At 44.5% G+C, this 23,855-nt stretch overlaps 1 protein-coding gene across 6 annotated transcripts in view; it reads left to right on the top strand.

The window, feature by feature from the left end:
• Positions 1–23,855, top strand: part of ARHGEF7 (Rho guanine nucleotide exchange factor 7) — a 124,797-nt gene that overhangs the window by 4,070 nt on the left and 96,872 nt on the right. For 4 of the 6 annotated variants that reach the window (XM_062619355.1, XM_062619340.1, XM_062619324.1 and 1 more), the window contains exon 2: positions 11,591–11,677. Coding sequence is in view for 3 of the 6 variants with exons in the window: in XM_062619340.1 (XP_062475324.1) it covers positions 11,591–11,677 (87 nt within the window). In the remaining 3 variants the exon portion in view is untranslated. Of the gene's footprint in view, positions 1–11,290; positions 11,493–11,590; positions 11,678–23,855 lie in introns of those variants that run through there. The other 2 variants (XM_062619360.1, XM_062619368.1) reach the window with 1 other exon arrangement.

The following is a 23,855-nucleotide window of genomic DNA, read 5'->3' on the forward strand; positions in this document are numbered from 1 at the left end:
TGAATGAAAAGCTGTGGTTTCGAGTTACAGGATTTCCACCCTGCGCTCTAAGACTGAGTTACTTCGATGGCAGGGGGAAGGATCCCTGTGGAAGCATTGCAGTGCAGTTGTCTACCACTTAGATGCTTTTTCCTCCCTGAGATAATTTTCCAAACAGATTCCTCCATTGCAGACCAATTTGACCCACTTTTGACGTTGTAAACAGAGATGAGAACTGGAGCGGGAATTTTCCTTGTCATATGAGGCTTCACGCTCCATTAAATTTTGTTTGTACTTTCAGTTTTGGTCAGCTGTTCGACAGAAAGCATCACTTTGAGGACAGCTTTGTTCCATTCAGGGAGAACAGGGAAGACACAAGGGGGAATGTGATGCAGCAGCCATTTGGCATCCCCCCTACTCCCATTAGTGGCTCCTGGAGGGGATGAGAGCAGCTGGTTCAGTGCTTTGAAGCTAGGGGATGGAGAAGCATGCTGGGTCGTGCACACCGTGGCCCCCCTCTGTCAAACAGACCATCCCAGCCCCCGTTACACCAAGTGTAGAATTGGACAACCCCAGAGCTGCTCTGCTGGGCATGGGAGGCTGATCCAAAACAAAGCTGCTTCCTCTTGCTCACCTGCATCACCAAGGCCTGAGAGGAGTGGCATGGGGCTGACCCCGGGAACATAAATACACCACTCTTGTTCACAGCTGGAAGGAAAATTCATTCTCCCTGTGGTGGACTGGGCACCAGTGTTACATTAATTTGGTTATTCAGTGGGATAGTATCAGGACTGATGGCAGCAAGGATTAGGACCTTTTTATAAATACAGAATAATTAGGGTTGGAAGTGACCTCTGGAGATACCTAGTCCAGCCCCCTGCCAAGGCAGGACCACCTAGAGCAGGTTACACAGGAATGTGTCCAGGTGCGTTTTGAATGTCTGCAGAGAGGGAGACTCCACAACCTCCCTGAGTGGCCTGTTCCAGTGCTCTGCCATCCTCAATGTAAAGAAGTTATTCCTCATGTTGAGGTGAAACTTCTTGTGTTTTAGTTAATGGCCATTCGTCCTCGTCCTCTCGCTGGGCATCACTGGAAAGTCTGGCACCATCCTCCTGGCACTCGCTTTTGAGATCTTTATATCCATTAATGACATCCCCTCTCAGTCTTCTGTGGACTAAACCTCCAATATTAGTATGATTTGCTCTTTAATGATGGAGGTCTCTGACTAAGTGAGCTGTTCTGAATTGTAGTTCAGGAAGAAATTAACTCTTCATGACTCACAAAGCAAATGAATTGTTGTGTATGAGTACAAGCACTGGAGGAGAGTCAGAGGCCCCAAAAGAAGGGTTCAGGTTGCCACTTTTGGCAGCCGTCTCACCATCCTTGTCCTCACGATGGTTGCCTGCAGGTACAGCTCTGGCAAAGCAAGAGTCATGCTCACTTGCTTCTGATTTCACACGGATGTATCAGGGCCAACTACTTCTGTCCTGTTGTGACAAGGTGTGACCTGAACGTGGTATTTCAAGTGTTGCAGAGGAAGAAGAAAGGGAAGGTGTTTGGGAGCCAGGGTTATTAACAAGTAATGTTTTTTATAGCCCAGTACCTTTGCAGAAGGCACCACGTGGGCTGTGAACTGACTGTGGAGCCCAGGCAGAGCTCAGGAACTGTGGTGAGCATCCCACCAGCGGTGCAGAGGTTACTCCTAAGGTAGCAGTTGCCAGGTGCTGGTTGCCCCTGAGCAATGTGAATTTGGGAAATTCTTCTGGCAGGATAGCTCTGCCCTTGCAGCCCCGGTGAGGCTGTCGGGGTCTGCCTGGCTGAACCAAAAGACTGTCCTGCCATCACTCACTGAAATCTGCTGGGAAGGTATTGCAGAAGCTGAGATTGCAGAGGCAGCAGGAGGTCATTGTAGGACTAGACCTGGGAGGCCGGAAGCAAAACCTGCATTTTAATGTGCATATGGTCTGTCCCCCCAGCAACAGTCCTTATGTAGAGCCTCCCAAGGAGATTATTGTGCTTCTGGCAGGAACAATCCATGCTGGGCAGCTGTGCCTGCTGTGACTGCATGCTTGGGGAGTGCTGGCATGTGTGCGGATGCTGTTGCTCCAGGGTGGAAGCACTGCAAGGGTGAGCCAAGCACCAGGAGAAAGTTACCCCAAGCGATGAGTGCCCTTTTCCTGAATACATGCTGTTCTCATAAGCATTACTGTGAGCTTCTTATGGGGCCATTCAGTCCTGTTATGGAGTTGTCATTGGCCACATTGTCATTTACCATGTTACTCCTATTGCCTTGTGAGAGCAGGGGTGCAGGATGCTCTGAAGGAGGATGCCTGCGCTCTTCCCATCTATGCACTGGCTCTGTAATTCGGGTGACTGGGTGCAAGCCAGGGAAACACAGTCTGCCTGTGTGTGCTGAGGAAGCAGAGGACTTGCGTTTGCTTTTTCCTTGAAAATCAAACGCTGTTAATGCGTAAGGGTCTAGACTGAATTAAGTAAGGGCATGCCAGCCCCTGAGAAAAGGGGGCAATTAAGGAAACTGTTGGTGATTAAATTGTTTTTGATACATAAAGGTAATGTAATTTTGATGGTCTTACTCCAATTAATGTCCTTTTCACAATTTCTAGATAAATTCTTTTTATGTCTGTGCATAACATGGACAACAGAAAGCACAATTCCTTAACCCTCAGGTGCCCTACTGCTATCTAGACCATCCACTGAACGCTGTGCATCTGTGGGAAAAGGAAAAAACAGTGGGGATGCCACTAGCACGCTCCCTCTGGTTACTACTACGTGTTAGTGGCTGAGAGCACCACATTGTCCAGATGAAAATGTTTAAGTTTTCAGTTCAAGCCTTAGAAAAACTGGAAGTGTGGCTTTAAAACTGAAGTTTACAAGTTATATATGTTTATGGGAGTATTTGTACATACATTTATACACATATACATAAATAAAATCTGGCTTTGAAACACTGAGGGGAATCCAATATACATCTTTCTTGAATAACGGTCTTAACTGGTCGCTACACTCTTGCTGTGATTTGAAGAGCTGAAGCTTAAAACATTTCAAGCGTGACAGGGCTTGCAGAAATACTGTGAGCTGGCAGCATGGCAGCAGCGTCAGTCTTGCACCTTGGCTGGCTGAGATTTACTCCCTGATACTCAGCCAGTATGACACTCCTGTGCTCACCCCGACTTCACCCTCTTTCCGCGTCTCTGTACGATGTTGTTGCTGCCATCACCTGCCACTGGCACTGCAGGTTTGAGAAGGGGTGGCCAGGCTCATCTGCAAGAAGTTCTTCTTGTGCCCCTCCTCACCACAGACTTCTGGCACCTGGTGAGCAGGGTCCCCTCAAACTGCAAAATGCTGCTTAGGTCTAAGAGCATTTTGTTCATGTCTCCATTTTCCTGCTCTGCAGCAAGTGCTGTTGGATGATGTTGGCAGATTGCCCAGGAGAGGGTCCCCACTGTAGGGCCTTCATAGTATGGAATATTTTCACCCAGAGACGGGGGGGAAGAGCAGTAAAAATTATACATCCCCTCTCCACCAGTGCAGCTGTGCTGACAGAGGCGTGCTTTTGTTGGCTTCGTTAATGTCACTGGGGGAAGTGGTACCGTTAGACTGGCAGAGGAATTCCCTCTCTGGCATATGTTACATCCACACTGAGGAGCGATGCCAGCATATCTAGCAGCAGAGCTCTCCCAGTGTAAACAAACCCTGAGTGATTGAACTCCTGAAGCTGAAGCTTGTGCTGCATCAAAACAGTGACGCTGCGTGGGAAAAGCTGCAGGGTTTATGTGAGAAAGGCTGCAAAATCCCTACCCCCCAGTTCCTCTCCGCAGGGGAACCTTTTTAGATAGGTTCTTGCCAAGCCCTGCCCAAATGCTGCCTGCACCCGGGGCAGCACTTCATCTGGCTTTTTCCCCTCACTGGCTTCAGGGAAATACTTGTCTTCCTGTGGGCACCTAATGCTGGCACCCTTGTTGCTCCGCAGCGTGAGGCTGATGGTACTGCATGGTGACAGTTACACACTCGCCGATTTCCTCCTTTTCTTTGAAATAACAAGAAAATAAGCAAAGCCACAGGAATTAGGAGCTCTCAGCATTTAGGAAAGACTGGAAAGACGATTACTCCTGCAGCTGCAACTACACCCTCTTATGTGCATACATAAAATTGTTCAGGCACACTCACTTACATGTGCTCTGGTAGGACTCCTGCCTAATTCAGTTCAAAAGCTGGGCCTACAAGTAGATTGTAATTGCAGTTGCAAAGGCAGCTGTCAGTCTTGTATTTACTAAGTTTTACATGCTTGGCATTCTCAGTTTCTTAATGCTTAGTGTAGGTTTTACGTGAAATATAAGAACATAACAGAAACTTGAGAAAGCAAAATTACAGTCTGGAATGTCCTAGTGCCCTTAACTCACTGTGTTTCTATCTTAGGGCTTGGTTGAATACCCACCTCCTGGGAGGCAGTTTATAGACTTTGATGGGAATTTGACAGGGGTCCAAAGGAAGTGACAAAAGTACAATTCTTCTGTTGCAGAGAACATATTGTTTTCCTCAACATTGTTTAATAAAGGTGCAAATCTGACAGGATGAGCCCAAACAGCTGTATCAGGTTTACAGTATAATTTTCATAGGACAAGTTAAAGTAAAAAAGGGGCTCTAGTTGTTGTGTAAGATTCAAATAACCAGTTTATCAAGGCTGCCACAGATCCAGCTGGCATTTTAACCTAACTGTAAATTTTCTTTGCAAAGTAAGCTGAACTGGGTTTTTGAGGGCTATTTCTAATAATGTCAGTGTGTTTGAATGTAGGTTGTTGTTAACAAAGGCTGGTCAAGCAGAAGACCATTTCTGAATGTGTGCAGGGTAAGAAAGAGTTGGAGGAGTCTTCAGTCAACCAAAGTGCTCCTTGTTCCTGGTGCCATATTCATATATTGAATTATCCCAAGGTTCTCAGTTCCTGCTTTGAAGCCCCTTCTACTTGACACTCTCAGAGGACAAACACAAGCTTGGAGTACAGGATAAATACTACATGCATAAAAACCTCCCAACACAGGATATAGTTTCAGTAAACATAATTATTTGCTAAAAGATGAGTGAGAGAGGTTGAAGTAGCAAAACTCAGTTCTCAGAGCAAAATGATTCCTGAGGAAGATTAGTATATTCTGATGGCATTAAAAGAGGTTCATTTGTTAAAATACCACAGAAGTGACTTCTAGTCATAGAATATGACTAGAAGTGTGGAAACATAGAAGGGTGGAAATTGAGGAAGCATGGAGCTGTGGCTCATGAGTTGGTCTGGCCCATTGGACAGTAAAAGAAGGGTAGTGGGATAAGTTTGTGTGGCAGGGCTAAACGTGGGACTGGAATTGCTGCTGTGGCTATTAACAGTGGTGTCCAACGGCAAGAGGTCCATGCTAAATTACTTCATAAAAGTGGGCAGCTGTCACTGTCAGTGAGGATGTACTTTGAATTCTTCCAAAAGACTCTTGTAAGTCCAGGAGATGACTGGAGTTTGGAACACCAGACACATGAAGACTCACTGTGTTAAAAGTCCCGCAAGGGGTCAAGAACATAGGTGAGCTCTTGCTTTTGCCTTTTGCTGTGTCTTAGCTCTTCGTTAACTTGAAGGCCAAGTATCCTTCTCAGCATGTAAGAATTGTAGAGCATATATTAAGACACCTGCCTTTCCCTTTGTGCTGTGTGCAGCAGATGAATTCTTGTGTGAACCCTAGAAATTTAAAATTTGGGCACCTTAGTGCATGGCATGTAGGAACTTAAGTGTTTTACAGAATCTAGCTCTTATTAACTATGCTGCCTGCCTGCCTGCTGTGTTTTCAGAGGATATGTTTCCTCATGCCGAAGTCCAGACCTAGGCATGGTAACTGCTGTGTGGCTTATTGTTGACAAGTTTGTGGGCAGCAGGTTTTATAGGTTGGGAAAAGTCAGTACTAAAGAAAGAGATACAGTACCGCAGAAACAGTGTTGTGGTGAGATCTGGTGCTCCACCAAGACACCTGATTCTAAACCAAAACTGCATCTTGCTGAGAATCCTGATCTGTGTTTTAGTTTAATTATAGCATCCTGTTAATGTTACCTAATGCCACCAGCAAGATGAGTGATCCGTGAAGTGGTTGGGCTCAACTGCAGCGTGCTCCTTACTCAGAGATGTGGAAGATGCGACCCTTCAAAGTGCACCTATGACTCCATCTGTCCTGGGAGGAACATTGGGCTCCATCCACAGTCCTCTGAGCCCTGTTCTGTTCACTGACTATGGAGGCAGCACTGTACCCGCCATCAGTCCCTAGCAGTGGATGCCTCCTCAAGAAGCAGACAATGTCCTCCTGTGTAGCTATGGAGGATGTCACTGTGATACCACTCTTTCTTTTCCATCCCTGCTGGGTGCACTTTGTGAGGGCGGGTGCTCTGGGACAGAGGATGGAGCAGGAAACCTGAATTGCTCAAGGAAAGGGCCCTGCAGGGAGCAGGAGCTGGCAGGAGGTAACAGAGCTGGGAGCTGTAGGGAGGGAAGGAACGTGCAGGAGCTGCTTGACAGTGAATCAGTCACCTTCAGCTTCACAGCCCAGGTTAGTGAGAATGGCCTGTGATTTTTTTTTTTTTTTTTTTAAATCTCATCTTTATCCCTGAACATAAAGCCTGATGACAAACCCCAGCCTGCAGTGCTTCTGCAGGAGGTGTTTGCCTCTGGGCCACTGTGCTCCACCAGGGGTCTGGAAGCTGGGCTCCAGTCCCAGAGTCTGGAAGCAAAACATAGCTGCTGTGGGACCGAATGTGATCAATAGGACTCTCATTAGTTTTGCTGTAGTGTTCATCTGTAGTGTTTTTACTGATAAGATTGCAGTAGTGCTCTGTGTATACAAGCTGTTCTGAAACCTGGAGAGAAAACTGCTGGTGCAAGGCAGATCCTCTGTAAAAGGCTCCAGGCAGGATGAACAGGATGCAGGGAAAAATGTTTGGGCATGTTGTGAGATAACAGTACCCTCATCCACCCTGTCCCTACAGCACCTCCCTTTGGGATTGCATTCTTCTGCGATGTTCCTTATAGTGCAGGGTTCCCTCTTTATGGGATTTTTCCCTAGTATCCTTACTTGAAGGCCAAGTCTTTGAACTTCAGACTTGGGTCAGCTGTACTCCCAGACAGAATGCTCTTAAGTTTCTCCTGGACATGCCTACTAGTTTGCAGCTACCTGTCATGTTCTCTATTAGTTTCTGGTTTCTAGTAACTGGGATAGTCTTCTTACATAGTAAACCATGTTGTACACACTATATGTCATGCTAGATAAATGATTATTTTTTAACTTTTAGATAGTAGCCTGGCTGTCATTCAATCTCTTTCTATTTTCTTCCTGGTAGATTTTAATTTGTATTTAGAGACCTTACACATCTCTCTTTGACCCATTTTTTTCAACTTATTCAGCAGACAGTTAAAAGTAAACAGTTAGTTTCCCATACATATAGGTGAAGATGTCTTTTTATTAATTTCTTGTGTTCACCCATTGCAGTCAAAGGACTGTGGTGTTTTGGGGGGGCTGTGTGTGTTTTGTTTTTTTCTTTTAATTTTATTATTTTACACATTTCGTGCTTATTTTCTTCATATATTTTCCCTGTCCAAATGAACTAATGGTAGCCTTTTCCATTTTTTTTTTTTCAAAGACCACCCCGTGATACCTTTTTTTTGATACAGCCTGTCTCTGCATTGCCCTTTTTTATGCATGCTGCTGTTGATTAAAATCATAGATATAAACTGATTAAACTACTTAACTAGGTACCATCTATTTGTATCGCATATTGTTCTCCATGTTTCCTGGCTGGTGGAAAATGTACTCTGCTCCTTGATAGCTGCAGTGCATCACATATGTGTCCTCACTGAACTAGCCATGATTTCCAGAGCTACTCCCCAAGAGATTAAATCTTAATCAGAACCTGTCCCTGAAACGCAAAGATCTGGTTTAAACTGTTGCTGTTCTCTGTATTACCTTCTGCTTCTGTCTTTTAAATTCCACTCTGGAGCTCCAGTCCCTAATTAAGAATCTGTCAGGTCCCCCTGGAATCCTTGTCTTTTCTAATTACTATTAACCTTTTTTTTATTTGTATTACTAGCACACTCAGGGGTTCCAGTTGGACACTGAGGCCTCTTTGTACTAGGAGTCATACAGACATATGAGAAGAAGTGCTCCTATTAATGAATTGTTGGTCTGTGAATTCAAGAGCATGAAGCAAATACTGGAGAGGAAAATATGTAGCCTCTTTATTCTGCTGGTTTTATCTACATGCAATCTACTTTTTATTTTGCCAACTAATTTTGGAGTATGACCCTACTTTAATTTCGTTTTATTTATCCTTTCTCTCTGAATGTATTTGCCATCTTTCAGGCAGATTAGGATTGACCTGCTTGTGGTCTGCTTGCGTTATCTTCTGTTACATTCTGAATAGTCTGTGAGGCTGTAACCGTGATCTAAGAGAGAGAGGTCATGCTCCTGAGCTTCCTATAACTATATGTAAAGGATGTAATATACCTTAAGTGTGATTTTAACACAGGCTTGGCCTGTATAATGGCACTTTGAGATTCTTTCAAGGGAGCTGATTTTGTTACTCATATCCCTGTGTTCCTCAGCCATCTGTAGGAGAAGGTTGCCAGAATCACAGTAAGATTTCCCAGGTAAATAACTTAATGGGTTGGCTTCTTTTTATGGGATCATTAACACTTTAAATTTCTAGCAGGGTACAAATGCTAAGATATTTTTACATTCTTTACCAATATGCTTCTGTCTCCTATTGGGTAAAAATGCCACTGTAGCCAGAGAGCTGAGAGAACGTAGCCTGCTTCTCGTATTGCCTCTGAAGTCTTTTTCCTTGTTTTGTGAGAGAAGAAATGGCATTTTGAAAGATTTATGTAGCTTATGTTATTCTTTTGAGGGAAGATGATTTTTAACCGGAAACATGCATTAGAGTACTGGCAGGGCTGAGGTCTCAGAGAAGTATTTTGGTGTAAAAAGACCTGACAGGACAATTTGCAGGGTTTGGGTTTTCGTTGCTTCTTGTTTCTTTAATCTTTAATTGGAAGTTTTTGCCCTCCTCTAAGATGTCCCTCTTCCCCCCCCCCCCCCCCCCCCCCCCCCCCCCCCCCCCCCCCCCCCCCCCCGCCCCCGGCATAATTCCAGATACTGTGCACTCTTGTATGAATTACGTGCAGTTTCTTAGGAGGTAGTAGTACATATATCTGGGTTTCTTACAATTATTGAGTTCTATGTGTAAGGTATTGGGGACTTTGGGAATAAAGTGTTATATTACGAGGCAAGACATTTGTTTCTTTTAAGAGAAATACAGATTTACTGTGATTTCTTGTTAGAGGATATTCTTGTTTGCAGAGTGGAAGTAATTTTATGAAAAGAATGAAAAATGACCAAATGAAGTAGAAGCAACCAAGAAAATGGTGGGTACAAAAAAAGGAGGTGAGGAAGTATGGACCTATAAAGGAACATAAACCCCAGTTGTTATGCAAGTAGATTAAGAAAACAAGTTAAAATTGCAACTGTATAATTATTATATAAATATTAGGAATATGGAGGAGGGAGCATACTGGAAGCATTAACATGGAACTGCTAATAGGATTCTGAGGAATCTGTTCTGAGAAGGGATGTTGGCATGATTGTCTAAGCTTGAGATTTCTAACTAGAGCTAAGAAATAAATTGATTAATTCAAAAGCATAACAAGCAAGAGGGATGAAGTTCATGGTGTTTCCAGGAGGGTTCTCTCACCGTCTGTATCCTTTCCAGACTTACTGAATTTATCTTTTGAGCTGCTGTACTCAGGACTTCTTTGTCATTCCCTTTACATTTTAGTATAGTAAAAGAGTTGTTCTTAATCCACAGTGGTTTATCATAATACCAAACAATTCGAGGAGTTTGTGTGTGTGGATGTGCACACTTGCTTGAGGAAATGAAAATTCTTCAAGTCCTATCACTATCAAATTCCTTGTATTACTAAATAGTGGCTTTTATTTAAAACTCATTGGAATTCTGTGTTTAGAAAATGATGGTGACTTGTGTTTTAAATTTCTTTGTACCAGGTTCTCCCTGTCATGCTGTTGTATTTGTTAATGTTTATGGTATCACAAGGCCAGAGATATCTTTGATATTATATAAACCTATGTGAAGGTGCTACCTTGGTTTCAGGTTGATGCAGTGTTTGCAGTCAACCTTATGTGAAGTTTGCAGTGCTATAGAGGTGCATTATGATTGCGAGTTTATGTAGCTTTGACATACATGTGCATCTAAGGACACTTCCAAGTGTAATGCATAAGCAAAGGATATGACACCATGCATTGCCACCTTAGCTTCCCTTGACTTTCAGTGGATTCTTGTGCTAGGCTTTCCCCTTCCAATGGAACGAGGTGACACGGGTTGCAGGTCTGGTTATCTCCCAGTTTGGGCAATGCTTTGTTTGCAGAACTGCTTCATAGAAATAAGTGAATTTGTTGTGAAATAATGCTTATGTTCACACAGAATCACAGCATTTGTGTTAGGCTGTAACAAGTTACGCTATGGCCCTGAAGCCCATTGAGGTGGCTGCTTTTCTGTGGGAAGTCTACACTTTCAGGGTAGAGGCTGAACTGGGGGCAGACTGAACTGAAGGCAGCATGAATATGTCTTCAGTAGCAGCTGTGTTGGCAAAAGCTCTTTTAAGTTCAGTCAAGGTTTTCCTCTTTGTGAAGGTGCTTTTCTTCTGGGGTAGGAAGAGACTGCTGTTTCATAAACTATTGATAAACAAAGCTCGTTAACATCAGACCCTGGAGTTGGTAGATTATTAACTCTCCTGGCATTTTTCCACCGAGATCTTTGGGACATTTCTGATGTACTTCCTTGTTATGAAACCGAGGCTTAAAGGTGAACCCAAGTCAAAACCAGGGTGGTCCTAGCAGGCCCACAGACCCGGGGCCACCGGCTTCGTGGGTGTTTCACCCTGTGCACAGTCGTTCCTTACTGCAGCCGCGGGGCGGGACGCCATCCCTGGGAGGGGCTGTCCCCTGGCCGCCGTTCCGCACCGGGGCGGAGGGACCGCCTCGCTTCGCCGTGCAGACCAGACCGTTAATGACACTGCGGCGTGTGGATTATTATTAGCATTACTAATTAAACATACTAAGAGGAGGGGCCCGCGCACGCTCTCGCGGACGTCCCCACCCTGCCTCCACCGGCCGGGCCTGAGCCTGCGTCTGCAGCCGGGGCGGGGCGGGCCGGGCCGGGCCGCGCCTCCCTCCCTCCCTTCCCTCATCTCCCCTCCCTCCTCTTCGCTCAGCTCTGCTCAGCAGAGCTCGCCTCCCCTCGCTTAGGCGGAGTGGCCCGGGGCCGTGCCTGGCCGTGGCACCCCAGCCCTCACTCCTGCCCGCCGCCCCCTGCCCTCGCACGCCATTTCCTGTGCTCCGTGTTTACTTCCCGGTTCAACCCTTTCACTGGGAGCGATCGGCGCCGCCGCCTGCGGAGGGAGCGGGAGGTGAGGAGAGCGGAGCCGAGCCGAGCCGCTCCGCGAGGCGGGGGAGCGGGTCCGCCGTGCAGGTCCTCGCGCTGAGCCGTCCGCCTCTTCTCTTGCAGGTGTACCCGGAGCCGCGGACGGAGGGCGAGTGCCTGAGCAACATCCGCGAGTTCCTGCGGGGCTGTGGTGCCTCCCTCCGCCTGGAGGTGAGTTTGAGCGGGGGGTGCTCGGTTCGATCCCCGGGGCTGGGGGTTTCCCTGCCCCTCTCTGCCAGCCCGGTGCTGCGGGAGCCGGCGCTGCCCTCCCTTTGTGCCCGGGGACGCGGGTCCGGCCGGTGGCGGGCGTCTGACAAGATGGTGGCTGCCGCCCCTCCCCTGGCTGCGGGCCCGGGGGGCGGCGGGCGAAGCAGCCGCTGCCTTTTGGGGGGCTGCGCGATGGGTCTCAGTGGCGGCTGAGCCCCGTCCCGGCCTACATCACGGCGGGTGGCTTGGCTTTCTGGCGGCGTGAGTGTGGGATGTGCGCTACCGCGTGGAGGGACCTCCTCACCTCACCCAGCGCTGAGCCAGGGCAGCTCGGGGCTCCGTCTGTGTGTGTGTGTGGTACTGGTCTGATTCTGGTGCTGGTAAATCCTTTACGTTTCTGTTCAAGTGGATTCTTGGTAATAAACGTCTAAATTATACCCGTTTATTTCTGAAACTGACTTTGAAGCAGGGGAGATGGCTTATAGAAATCAAGTTGCTAACAGCCAAATGAAATGCTAATTAAAAGAAAACAGCAGGCACTCTTCCTTCTGTTAAAATTTATGTTACATAAAAGCTCAGCAAACTGCCATATTTTTCCGAACATGCATTCACAGGGTTGCAAATTAGGTAGTCGTATGTTACCAGTATATTTAGCTATAACAAGTACATACTGCTGTTGAGTTTACTTGATGCTTCTGTGTGGGAAGGAACCGATGCGATTAAAATCAGGTTCCAGCTTCTCTGCGTTGGAAAGTGAGAGGTATTACCATTTCAGTTCTCAGAGGCAATTTTTTTTTTTTTTGGTGGAAAAAATGGTTGCTAGCGCTTCTGAGCTTGAAGTAGTGAAGTGTTGCCTTAATTAGTTCTCAGGTTCTTACAGTAGCTCTAGGTCTGCCTGTGATTTTGCTAGGCAGTAACAGAATATCATTAAAAAGATTTTGATTGCTTTCCTGAGGCCTCTGAATACTGAAATATCATTAATTTCAGTAATGATACTTGCAGGACTTGCATTTAATCTTGGGTCTGTCATGGGGAAAGATGAAAATCAAGACAGCTTTTAGCACTGTTTCTCATGAAAGATGACCTTATATTTTTACCTGCCTTTCTTTTCTTCCACCTCCAAATAAGCAGAATCTTCTAGGATTTGTGAGGAGTAAAAACAAATTTGGAAATACTCAGAAACTAGATTATAGGGTGAACTTTCTATTAAGTCAGTCATTCTTTTTTTCCCTTAAAGCAGCTGTCTCTGCATTTGTCTTTTCTGGGACCGCATTAAATTTTTCAGTTTTGAACATCCATGTGTAAGAGCTGATTCAACATTCAAGTAGCAGACAAGCATGAGCTAGAGGAACTGGGGAGGGAAGCACTTTGAATCTCAATTCAGAAATAAACTGAGTATTGCAAATGTTAAAGCAAAAGGGTGGAAAACGTACCATTAGTATCCCTTCTCCGCCTTTACTGGTTTCCTGCATCAAGTCTCTCAGCTTGAAGTTTTTGCAGTTGTCACTGGGAATAGTTATGGAATTGCAGTTCAGCCTCTCTTTTGTAGTTGCAGAAGGCTTTTGTCAGCTCTTTTCCTCAGAGTGACAAGAAAATGAAGAAAAATGATTAAAAGAGAAGATAATTTTGGTTTTATACTTAGAGCCTAAATATTTTTGGGCACAGTCAGATTCGTTAACCTGGCCTCAGGGGCTTCTCAGCAAGACTGCCGGAAACTCCTTTCTTATGTGGAGTTAACTGGCTGCAGTAGCTTCCAGCTCAGCATGTTAGAACAGGAATTACTCCCAAGCTACCAGAAGGATTTGGAGGCTGGCAGGAAGGGGCACAAATGCTTGGGCTTATGGAGCCTTCTGCGTCTGTATTTACAGCTTGTACGTTGGCTGTTCCCTGTTGTTTTCTCATTAATTTTTCCAACCCCCTCGCTGTGGCCAAAGATGAGAGGGATGGCAACCTGGATTCAACCAGTGAGTAGCTGGCAGGGGCCTCCTGGCCATCCGCTAATCCTGGGCTCTTTCTCCTGTCTTCTTTAACAAGGTGTGAGTCAGCCCTCGTGGATCTCTGCCTTCCTCCCTGTGAGAACTGGGGAGATACCATAGCTCCTCTGTGCAGTGCTATGTAATGCTTCCTTAGTTGCAGTCAGCTTTAGAGATTGCATGGAGCAAAGAGTGTGAAGAGTCTCTGGAAGCAGTGAAGGGGTGTGTGTGTGTGTGAGATTTTCAGAGAGGGCAGATGGACTAATGAAAAGTTAATGGTGAGTATAAATATTTGACAGAGTGGTGGGTGTGTTTGTGATACCTTAAATAGTAGAAACATTTGGATGATACAGGCATCAGAGGAAGCTCTAGAGTGGTGTGGGGAGATACGACCTTGTTCCGTGCACTAATCTGGTACTTTTCCTAGCAGATATTCCATAATGGCTTTACAAGGGATGCACTTGAGCCTGATACTGAACCTGAGTTATCTGTAGTTAGATCAGGTGGTTTGTGTGTAATTTTGGGAGTAGGATAGAAACACAGTACTGGTTTGGTTAGCCTGGCTTCTGGATCTGAACTCATCCTGGAAGTAGTAGAATTGTATTTTTATTAAGATGTGTTTGAGCACCTTGCCTTGCTGGAGCTCTGTGCAATTCAGCTTTGGAGATTTTGTTGTGGCATGTTTGGGACCTTGGTAAACTGCCATGGTTAATGGAAAATGGCACAACAAGAGATGGCTTCTTTGAGATGCTTTAAGATGCATCCTTTTTTTTAGAGGACATGTTCACTGTTGTCTACCTCCCCTAAAAATAAAGGGTGGAGGTGAGAAGCTTTGTTGGTTTAGAAGTACTAGTATCTGAAAGCTGTTGTTCTTCTTCTTAGTTCCAGTAAGTTTGGGCTGTTAGAAAGATAATAGGATATTCAGAAAGGATATTTCAGATTGTAATGAGAAGGATTGCTGTAGCTCAGAGGAAACCAGTGGCTACCTTCCCACAGCCAGTATTTTCAGATGTTTCTTCTCTGGAAGAGAAGAAAAAAGAGCACTTAATCTGGAGCTTTCAACAGTCCTTTGTAAGATGAAATCTGAAAGCAGAGCAAATTTCAAGAAATAACTGGAAGAATGTTCTGTTTTTTTTTGTTTTTGTTGTTTTTTTTTTAATACAGGTTTTGTGTATGCAGATGCATAGCTGAGATCTATTAATGAAAAAATGTTCCTAAGATCTCAGGCTACTGAGATCTAAATTTGCAACAGCATATTGTTTTTCCCTTCTGGAAACTGTTAGTTCTTGCTTAGAATAATTGTAGTGTTGAGTAGTTTATTCTGCTCTGAAGCTTCACTGAATGTCTGCATAGAAGGAAGGGACTGTAGAATAGCTGCCTATATTGTCAGTTCACAACTGAGTTTTTTTTATAGGGAGAAGACATTTGGTGTATGCTGCTTTTGCCATTTTTGCTTTAAAAGCTGTTCCCACCCCATCCCCCCAACTTCATCTTTGTGTGGGAAGACATTTAACTGTACTCCCTTCTGAGAAGAATGACCTGCTTTTGAAAACAGGGTCCTAGAGTGTTGTGGTACATGATTAACTTTGTTCTAGAAGAATGTTACTGGGTCTGTATAGTTGAGATGGAACTCACTGCAGGTATACAGTATCTTCCACACAGGTCTAGCAGTAGAGACAGAAAGGAAAAGGTGATGGTGACAGAGCATTTGTTCTTACCTGAGACCTAGAAAGTTTTGCTCTAATGATTATTTTGCCCCTGTGTAACGTTACTCCAGTTTTGTTCCCTTTAAAAGGAGTTTCAGTTTCCTGAGTATAATGCACTAGGGGCAGAATGCTTGATACATCCTGTGAAGAATACCAGTCTCTATGTGATCAAATTCTGAGTAGAGTCTTGCAGCATTTTTCTACTGGCTTTTGTCAAATAAAAGATGAATGCCAGCTTATCTGCAAGTATCTAATGTTAGCAGGTTTCTTGAGCTCAAAAATGTTTTGTATTTCTGACTTTTAGACTGATTGGAAAGATGGCAGCTGGCTAATAGAAAAAGATAGACAAGCCACAGATCTGAAAATCTTTTCTGTATGTGCCAAGAGACCTCCCTGCCTCTGGGATTCGGGCTTGTCATTTTATTACAGAGGCAGCAATACCAAAGCCAGGATTTTATTCCTGCAGTAAACTAACCAGAAAAGAAATAAAGCAAACCTGGCAGCCTAAGAAGATCCTGTGTATGTTTATTATTAAATCACTTGTACAAGAAGGATTTGCCCTTAAGGTTCAGAACACTGCATGCAAATTTGAGAAATACAGTTCATAGCTCTTGAGATTTAATCAAGATATACTAATATCTATAAGTGTCTATAACACAGCACTAGTCTTGAGGAAACGTTTGTAAGGGGAGCCAATGTCATTCTATTAGACCAGCCAATCTTTTGGGAGCAAACTTGAATGTCGTCTTCCCTCATACCCACCCCTATCATAGCAGTTTATCTATTTGGTGGTGCACCTCTCTGAGCTTCGTATACTTCTTTAGATTGTTACGGCTACAGTCCTACCACCACTGTGGCCTTGGAAAGGTATTCTGCAAGTTGGCTTTCAAAGACCTATTTGTGTCAGGAAGGTGTACAGCTCTCTTGTGAGCATGGATGGACAGGCACAGCTACAGGCTGGGCAGAGATGACATTCACAGCAGCCCTGTGGAGAATGACTTGAGGGTGTTGATTGATGAGGAAATGAGCATGAGCCGGCAGTGTGCACTCACAGCCCAGAAAGCCAACTGTATCCTGGGCTCCATCAAAAGGAGCATGACCAGCAGGTTGAAGGAGGTGATCCTGCTCCTCTACTCTGCTCTTGTGAGACCTCACTTGGAGTACTGTGTGCAGTTCTGGTGTCCTCAACATAAAAAGGACATGGAACTGTTGGAACAAGTCCAGAGGAGGGCCACAAGGATGATCAGGGGGCTGGAGCACCTCCTGTATGAAGATAGGCTGAGAAAGTTGGGGCTGTTCAGCCTGGAGAAGAGAAGGCTGCGTGGAGACCTCATAGCAGCCTTCCAGTATCTGAAGGGGCCATAGAGGGATGCTGGAAAGGGACTCTTCATTAGGGACTGTAGTGACAGGACAAGGGGTAACGTGTTAAAAACTTAAACAGGGGAAGTTTAGGTTGGATATAAGGAGGAAATTCTTTCCTGTTAGGGTGGTGAGGCACTGGAATAGGTTGCCCAGGAGCTTGTAAATGCTCCATCGCTGGCAGTGTTCAAGGCCAGGTTGGACGAGGCCTTGGGTGATATGATTTAGCGTAAGGTGTCCCTGCCCATGGCAGGGGGGTAGGAACTAGATGATCTTAAGGTCCTTTCCAACCCTAACTATTCTATGATTCTGTGACCCTTCATTTGGGACTGTAGTGACAGGACAAGGGGTAACGGGTTAAAACTTAAACAGGGGAAGTCTAGATTGGATATAAGGAAGAAATTCTTTCCTGTTAGGATGGTGAGGCACTGGAATGGGTTGCCCAGGGAGGTTGTGAATGCTCCATCCCTGGCAGTGTTCAAGGCCAGGTTGGATGAAGCCTTGGGTGGCATGGTTTGGCATGAGGTGTCCCTGCCCATGCAGGGGGGTTGGAACTAGTTGATCTTAAGGTCCTTTCCAACCCTAACTATTGTATGATTCTGTGACTTAGCTGACATCTGTTTGTGAATTAAGAATGATTAGGATTTTTAAGAGCTTTAGGACCATCTTATGATGATACAGAAATTCAATTACCCACCCACTCCTTTCAGCCCTTGTTCAGACTATCATCTTTATTTTGTCATGAACAATATTTCCTCTAGGTTTTATTTCCAACAGAAAGCCTTTCTAATCCAGCATGTGTGCTGCTGAATGCCTTCATGATTCTTTGTCATAAACATTTTCCAAAATGTTGATGTTATAAAGTCACCATTCTTTGCTTACAGACCACACACTGGAAAGTTTTATTTGGAGGCTGAGATCTCTTGCTGGTAGATTTTTTCAAATGGAAAAAATTGTACAAGTTACATCTTTAATAAAAGATATGTCTACTGTATTACTTCCCCCCCCCTTCTTCTTGTTTGCAAAACTAACCTGAACAGATCATATTTACAGCAGAGTGCCCTGTGTCACTGGAACTCATCTTGTAATACTGACTTCCAAGACATGGCTGCCCCTTGCCTCAGTTTCTGTCCTTTTTCTCACCTGTTAATGTGATGATTCTGAAAACCATTGTTACACACAAGTCATTCTCAGATCTTTTCTATTTGGTTTGTTTTGCCCATCACATACAATGGGGAAGTACAGCCTGACTTGTATAATTGGAAGACCATGTTAGCACAACTTGGAACCTTGCTGAGATAGGAATATGTTGTTACTTGACTATTTACATTACTTTCTTATGATGTGAGGGATTCTTAGGATGCACAAAGCAGTAGTCTAGGTCTTTGACAGTGTTTCATATGTTAACCAATTCTTTGTATTCCCACTGAGAAGTCTTTGAATACTGCTTAAAGGGTATCTTACAAATAGAATGCTAGAAAAACAGTATCTTTTTAAGGTTAAACCAGTTCCTCATCTTGTGCATCGCTTGTACATAGTGTCATGGTAGCTAAAGAGGCAAGAACATATGGTATTGGACAGGGTGGAATGGTAGTATCAGATGCTGTTAAGGTTTTATTCATTAAAAGTCTAAACCACAAATGTGCGTGGTAGCATTTCAGATCCTCATACTGTTCTCTGTTCACTTAAACCTCCCTTCTCTTCCCTTGAGAATTAATGATGTGGTTCTGCCAAGCTTGTTGCATTCCCAGTTGCGTGGTATTCTGCTATTGCTGCTTAACTGAAGTGACTCCAGTGGCTTTCATTAAACAGGAAGAATGTGTCTCCTTACCTGGGGTATGTTTTCAGATGCACCTGATGTTGAATATTAAAAGACCTTTTAAAAAAAGGTAGCCAATAAGTGGATTACAAGTGGGTGCCTTTGTACAGAGTACTGTAACAAAGGGGGGTTGGAGAAAGTGCTGGTATTCTTTTGGCTACTTAAGGGGTAGATTACCTTTTCAAAGTAAAAAATAATTCAGTAATTTTGAATTGGGTCATAAATATTTTACTTCCTGCCAGTTCTCTTGTATTGCCTGCTAATGTGATATTTTTAACACAAAAATATAAGTGAGTGTGCATGTACACAGTCTGTCTGGAGTGATGGGTCTGCCATGGATGCAGATCTTTGCTGTGTGGATCATGTCTGAGGGTGAGTCTGGCATGTCAGAATACATCCAAAATGCTTGTGTCATGTCTTGAAGGTCAGTATGTACAAGGCAAGTTGCAGCAGCATGATGTATTTTGCTGTAAATGTTATCTAGCGCCCTGGTTTCAGCTGGGATGTGGGATAGAGTTCATTTATTTTTTCCCCAGTAGCTGGTACAGTTTTTGGCTTTAGGATGAGAATAATGTTGATAACACGCTGATGCTTCAGTTGTTGCTGAGCAGTGCTTGCCCTAAGCAAGGACTTTTCAGCTTCTCATACTACGTTGCCAGCGAGCAGGCTGGGGGTGCACAAGAGGTTGGGTCTGCTGACCCCAGCTTACCAGAGGGATATCCCAGACCATATGGTGTCATGTTGAACAATAAAGCTGGGGGGAATTGGGCAGGCAGGTGTGGCCTGCTGCTTGGTGACTGGACGAGCATCAGTCAGCAGGTGGTGAGCAATTGCATTGTGTATTCTTTTATTTTTTACTTATTATTATTTTCCTTTTCTGTCGTGTTAAACTGTCTGTTTCAACCCATGAGTTTTACCTTTTTGCTTTTTTTCCAGTTCTCCATCCCACTAGGGGGGAGTGAGTGGGTGTGTGTGTGGTTAAACCACAACACTAGTATAGAACTGTTCAGAACAGTTTTGTAAATGAGTTGCTCTGTGGTTTGGGAGAGGCTTCTGTGTAACTGCTTCATTTGTGGCATTTGTTTGGATCTTGAGAGTAAAATGAATCTTCATCCAGCAATTAAAATGTATTGCACTATTAATCCAGAATGCGCAGAAGATTTCAGCATTGTATTTTTATGCTCAAATATAGCAAACTGTTTCCACAAAAGGGTTTCAATGGGTCTTTGATAGCAGAGGAGTTAATCATGTGAAGGAAAGCATGGAAAATAGGAAAACTGGGAGAAGAGGGTAGCTAGGGAGGGCTGGAGGGGAGGAGACTTTTGGTCAGAGCTTCTGAGTCCCTGAGGGAGACAGAGGGAGAAGAGGCTGCTTGCTGACTTAACACTGTTCTCCTGACTTGTCAGAGGAGTTCTTGCTTCTTGCTTTCTAATTTCTTTAGCCTTCTCCTGTCCTCCAGTTCTTTGGTGTGTAGTGCAGTGAGGAAGGGTTCACCTGCTGGATGAGAGCTGTGGGAAAAGAGACTTACGATTAGCCCTGACAAAGGAGCAAGCTGTGCTGGAGATGCCAGGTGTGAAGGCAGCTCCTGGGAGGAGGGCAGGTGAGTAGCTCCATCCTTCCCAACGAGTGAGCAGCAGCAGGTACAGTAGGTTGGCTGATGAGAAAGTGGAAGGGAGGAGGCATCGGGGTAGCGTTGCACCTGCTGAGAGGCGAGTGCTTAGCAGTGAAGTGTGTTTCAGGAGGCCTGTCTGTGTGCATGGCTGGGCCTGCCTGCCTTTTTCCTTCACAGAGGATGGCTATAGTCTCATTAGTTGCTGTTGGGGTTGTTAAGAATGGCTTGTGGAGTTGGACTTCAGAAGTCTCGGACTCTACACACACACTTCTCTTGAATAGTTCTGAAGACCTGTAAGAGATTTTGTTGGCTGTCAAGCATACTGAAAATAGAAATGTGGATAAAGCTTGCACTCTACAACTACACTTGTGTATACTGAACACAGTTACGTTATTAGGTGTAGCTAGATTTACCAAGCTTGTGTGTGACAGCAGAACAAAAGATCAGCCTTTATACAGAGTGTGTTATAGGTGGGTGGTATTCTGTGCGAAGAAAACTAGAAATAAGTATGCAGATATGATGACATAGGATTGTATGTTTTCAGCATGATTTTGGGCTAATAAGGTCCTCCTAGCTGAGGTGCATCCTGCAGTATAGGAGATGCCAATGCTTGGTTTCTACCGGAACTTGGAAAACCCCCTTCTCTTGTGGAAATTACCATGTTGTATGTCTCTAGCAAAGGGAGGAATTCTAGCAGAATGGTTGCTTTGAAAATTACCTGAGGTGAGGGCCACACAGAAGAGAGTCCAGCTCTGCAAAATGGGCTGCTGCTTTTATTTACTGTAGTCTCAGCAGAATCTTCTTTTGATTTTACTTGGGACTTAAGAGTCAATGTAAATCACCTCAGTTATATGAAAATGATGCAATATCAAATCTAGGTCTTCTGTGACTTCCTCTGGTTTCCTAAATTATTCCAGCTTTGCAACTGTTCCTGACTTCTGCTTGCATGTAAATATCTTGGCACGTGTGAGAAAGGTGATATGCACTCTGCTGCGGAGAGGAGGTTTCACAGGCTTGTTTTTGCAAGACTGTGTTGATGAGAGAAGTGCGTTGCTCACTTCTTCTTATTGAAAGGAAAAGGAATATTAGAATATGGTGATTTTTCCTTAAGGGGAGTTAATCTTATCTCTCTGTGTTCAGCTGAATATCCAGATATTGCTAGCTCCCACATGTTCCAGCTTGAACCCTCTATTTTGCTGTAGTTAACTGTGTTCAGATGTTTCATCGGAAGCTGGGCTGGTCCTGTCAGTATTACTGAGAGCTGGAGTCTGCCTGTGTGGGAATCACTATGTTTTTCTGACACTGCCAGCAGCTTTTTCCAGGTCTTTCAGGAAATACTGAAAAAAATCAGGTAATGGAGAACATTGTAGTGCTGAAAACTTCAAACTGTTACTGAAAATAAGCTGTCTTCAGCTGTGTTCCTTCAGTCCATCGCCTACCTGTCTGATGAAGCCAGCAGGGTCTAGCTGTTTGGGTAACTTGAGGGCAGGTGGGGAGCGAGATAGCTCTGTGGGAAGATGATGGGATGTTTCAGTAGGTGGCAGTCCTCTCAATCAGTCCAGGCCCAGTGGTGAGCCCCGTGTCAGAAGGAGACAGGGAGAGAGGGTGGGGGGGGAGAGGGAGCAAAGTCTTTCTGTCAGTGCCATCTTGTGGGCCAAACACAAATACACGAGCCTGAGCACTGCTAGGTTGGAAAGCAAAGGGATATCCCTTCTGGTGCAGAACAGTCTGCTTGTGGAGTGTCCTTACGTGGCTCTGCCCCCCTGTCAGCCTTTGCTGGAGAAGTGGGGACTTCGTGTTCACCTTTGGGTCCAGTGGGGAAGGGATGAGGTGATGTTGGAGTACCCTGTGCTTCCTGAATGGGCTGGGACCAGAGCTCATATTTAGCATATGAAAACCTGGTTGCTCCTTCTCCTCCCTAAACTTCAGCTGAATTAAAAGCCTTCTAGTTGTTGACTGTTGCATATTTTGCACAGTATCAAGTGTTTTTCTGTTTCATCATCCAGTTGGCTGCACTTCTGTGAATGAAGTATTTAGGAACTTTTAAATAGTAGTTGCTTTTGAGTCCAGTTTAGAAACAAAATATTGAAAACTGAACCAAGTCCCTGCTCCAGTACGAATCCTCAGTGCTTCTTGCTTCACCAGCCCTATGGAAGGTAGAGTGCAGTAGTGCAACTGCCTTATGAAGACAGGCTGAGAGTGCTGGGGTTGTTCAGTGTGGCAAAGAGGAGGAGGCTTCAGGGAGACCGTAGAGCAGCTTCCAGTACCTAAAGGGGTCTACAAGAAATCTGGAGAGCGACCTTTTACAAGGTCGTATAGTGACACGACAAGGGGGAACGGCTTTAAACTGGAAGAGGGTAGATTTAGATTAAATATTACGGAAAAATTATTTACTGTGAGGGTGGTGAGGCACTGACACAGCTTGCCCAGATAAGCTGTGGCTGCCCCATCCCTGGCAGTGTTCAGGGCCAGGTTGCATGTGGCTTGGAGCAATGTGATCTACTGGACGGTGTCCCTGCCTGTGGCCGGGGGTTGGAACTAGGTAAGCTTTAAGGGCTCTTCCAACCCAAACCATTCTGTGGTTTTGCAAAAAAATAGAGATGGGGAGAAAACAAACAACAGATATGTGCCATTACTAGCTGGTGTACTTCCTGTTCATGAAGGACATCTTCACAGATCCTCTCTTGCTAGTGCTGAGTGATATTTATATATAGGCTGTGGCAGCACACTGGTTTACTGTAAACTGCAATGGAAACACCCCTAGCCAGGCATCCAGCAGTTCAGTGTTTGACTTTCCTTGTAACTCTGACAGGAAGTACACAGTGCCCCAGTATTACTCTTATTTCATCTAGATGAGTATGTGTTTCATGTTAGTTTCTAATGAAATATGAGCAGAAACACCCCTTGCTTTGCTTTCAGATGAACTGTCATGTTTCCAGTTAACTGTTCATTGATTCCCTTCCAGTTTCTGTTGGGTTAGATTTCTTTAATTCCAGTGTAACTGACCCCCTGAACCAGATCAGAGTGGATCAGTTGAGTGATTGTGGCACAAAGGGCATAACACAGAAGGGAGGGAACTAGACCCTCCTCTTTTGGCAGTGGCAACCCAACCTAAAATAAACAGACTTTTACTTACTGTTCATCTGGATCAGTCTATTCTTCAAATGCTTTGAGTTCATTCAGTCAGTACAAAACAAAGAGACTGAGAGAGGGGGTGGAATTTATCACACCCCACAAACCCCCACTTGTTCACTTCATTAATGAATAAAAATGAGGTTAAGAAAAAGACAGTTCCTCATTCTAAAATCTGTTAGCAGAAGTTGCCTGGAAGCAGTTAGTTTTAAATCAGCAGGCACAAATACTTCTTCCTGTTTGGAAAAATTAACAGGGTTTCTGTGCAAAACATGTTCAAACACTTTCTTGCATGTTCTGTATGTTTATTAATAAAATAGAGTGCCTTAAAAATGTACACATAAACTGATTACTATGCTTTGTCTGAAGGCAGCCTCAGTACAGAAATAATGATGTAGTTCATTATTTTTTATCACTTGATTGAGTTATTTGTTATGTATGTTAAAGCATTTAAGTGTGTGGAGATAGGATAATTGCGTGATTTTTATTCCTAAAGACTGATACTCAGTACTTAGGAAACTGCTTGAACTACAGATATGGA

Source organism: Pezoporus occidentalis, unplaced genomic scaffold (assembly GCF_034315485.1).
Source record: "Pezoporus occidentalis ecotype Australia unplaced genomic scaffold, CSIRO_AGI_Poc_V1 ctg105, whole genome shotgun sequence".
NCBI lineage: Eukaryota > Metazoa > Chordata > Aves > Psittaciformes > Psittacidae > Pezoporus > Pezoporus occidentalis.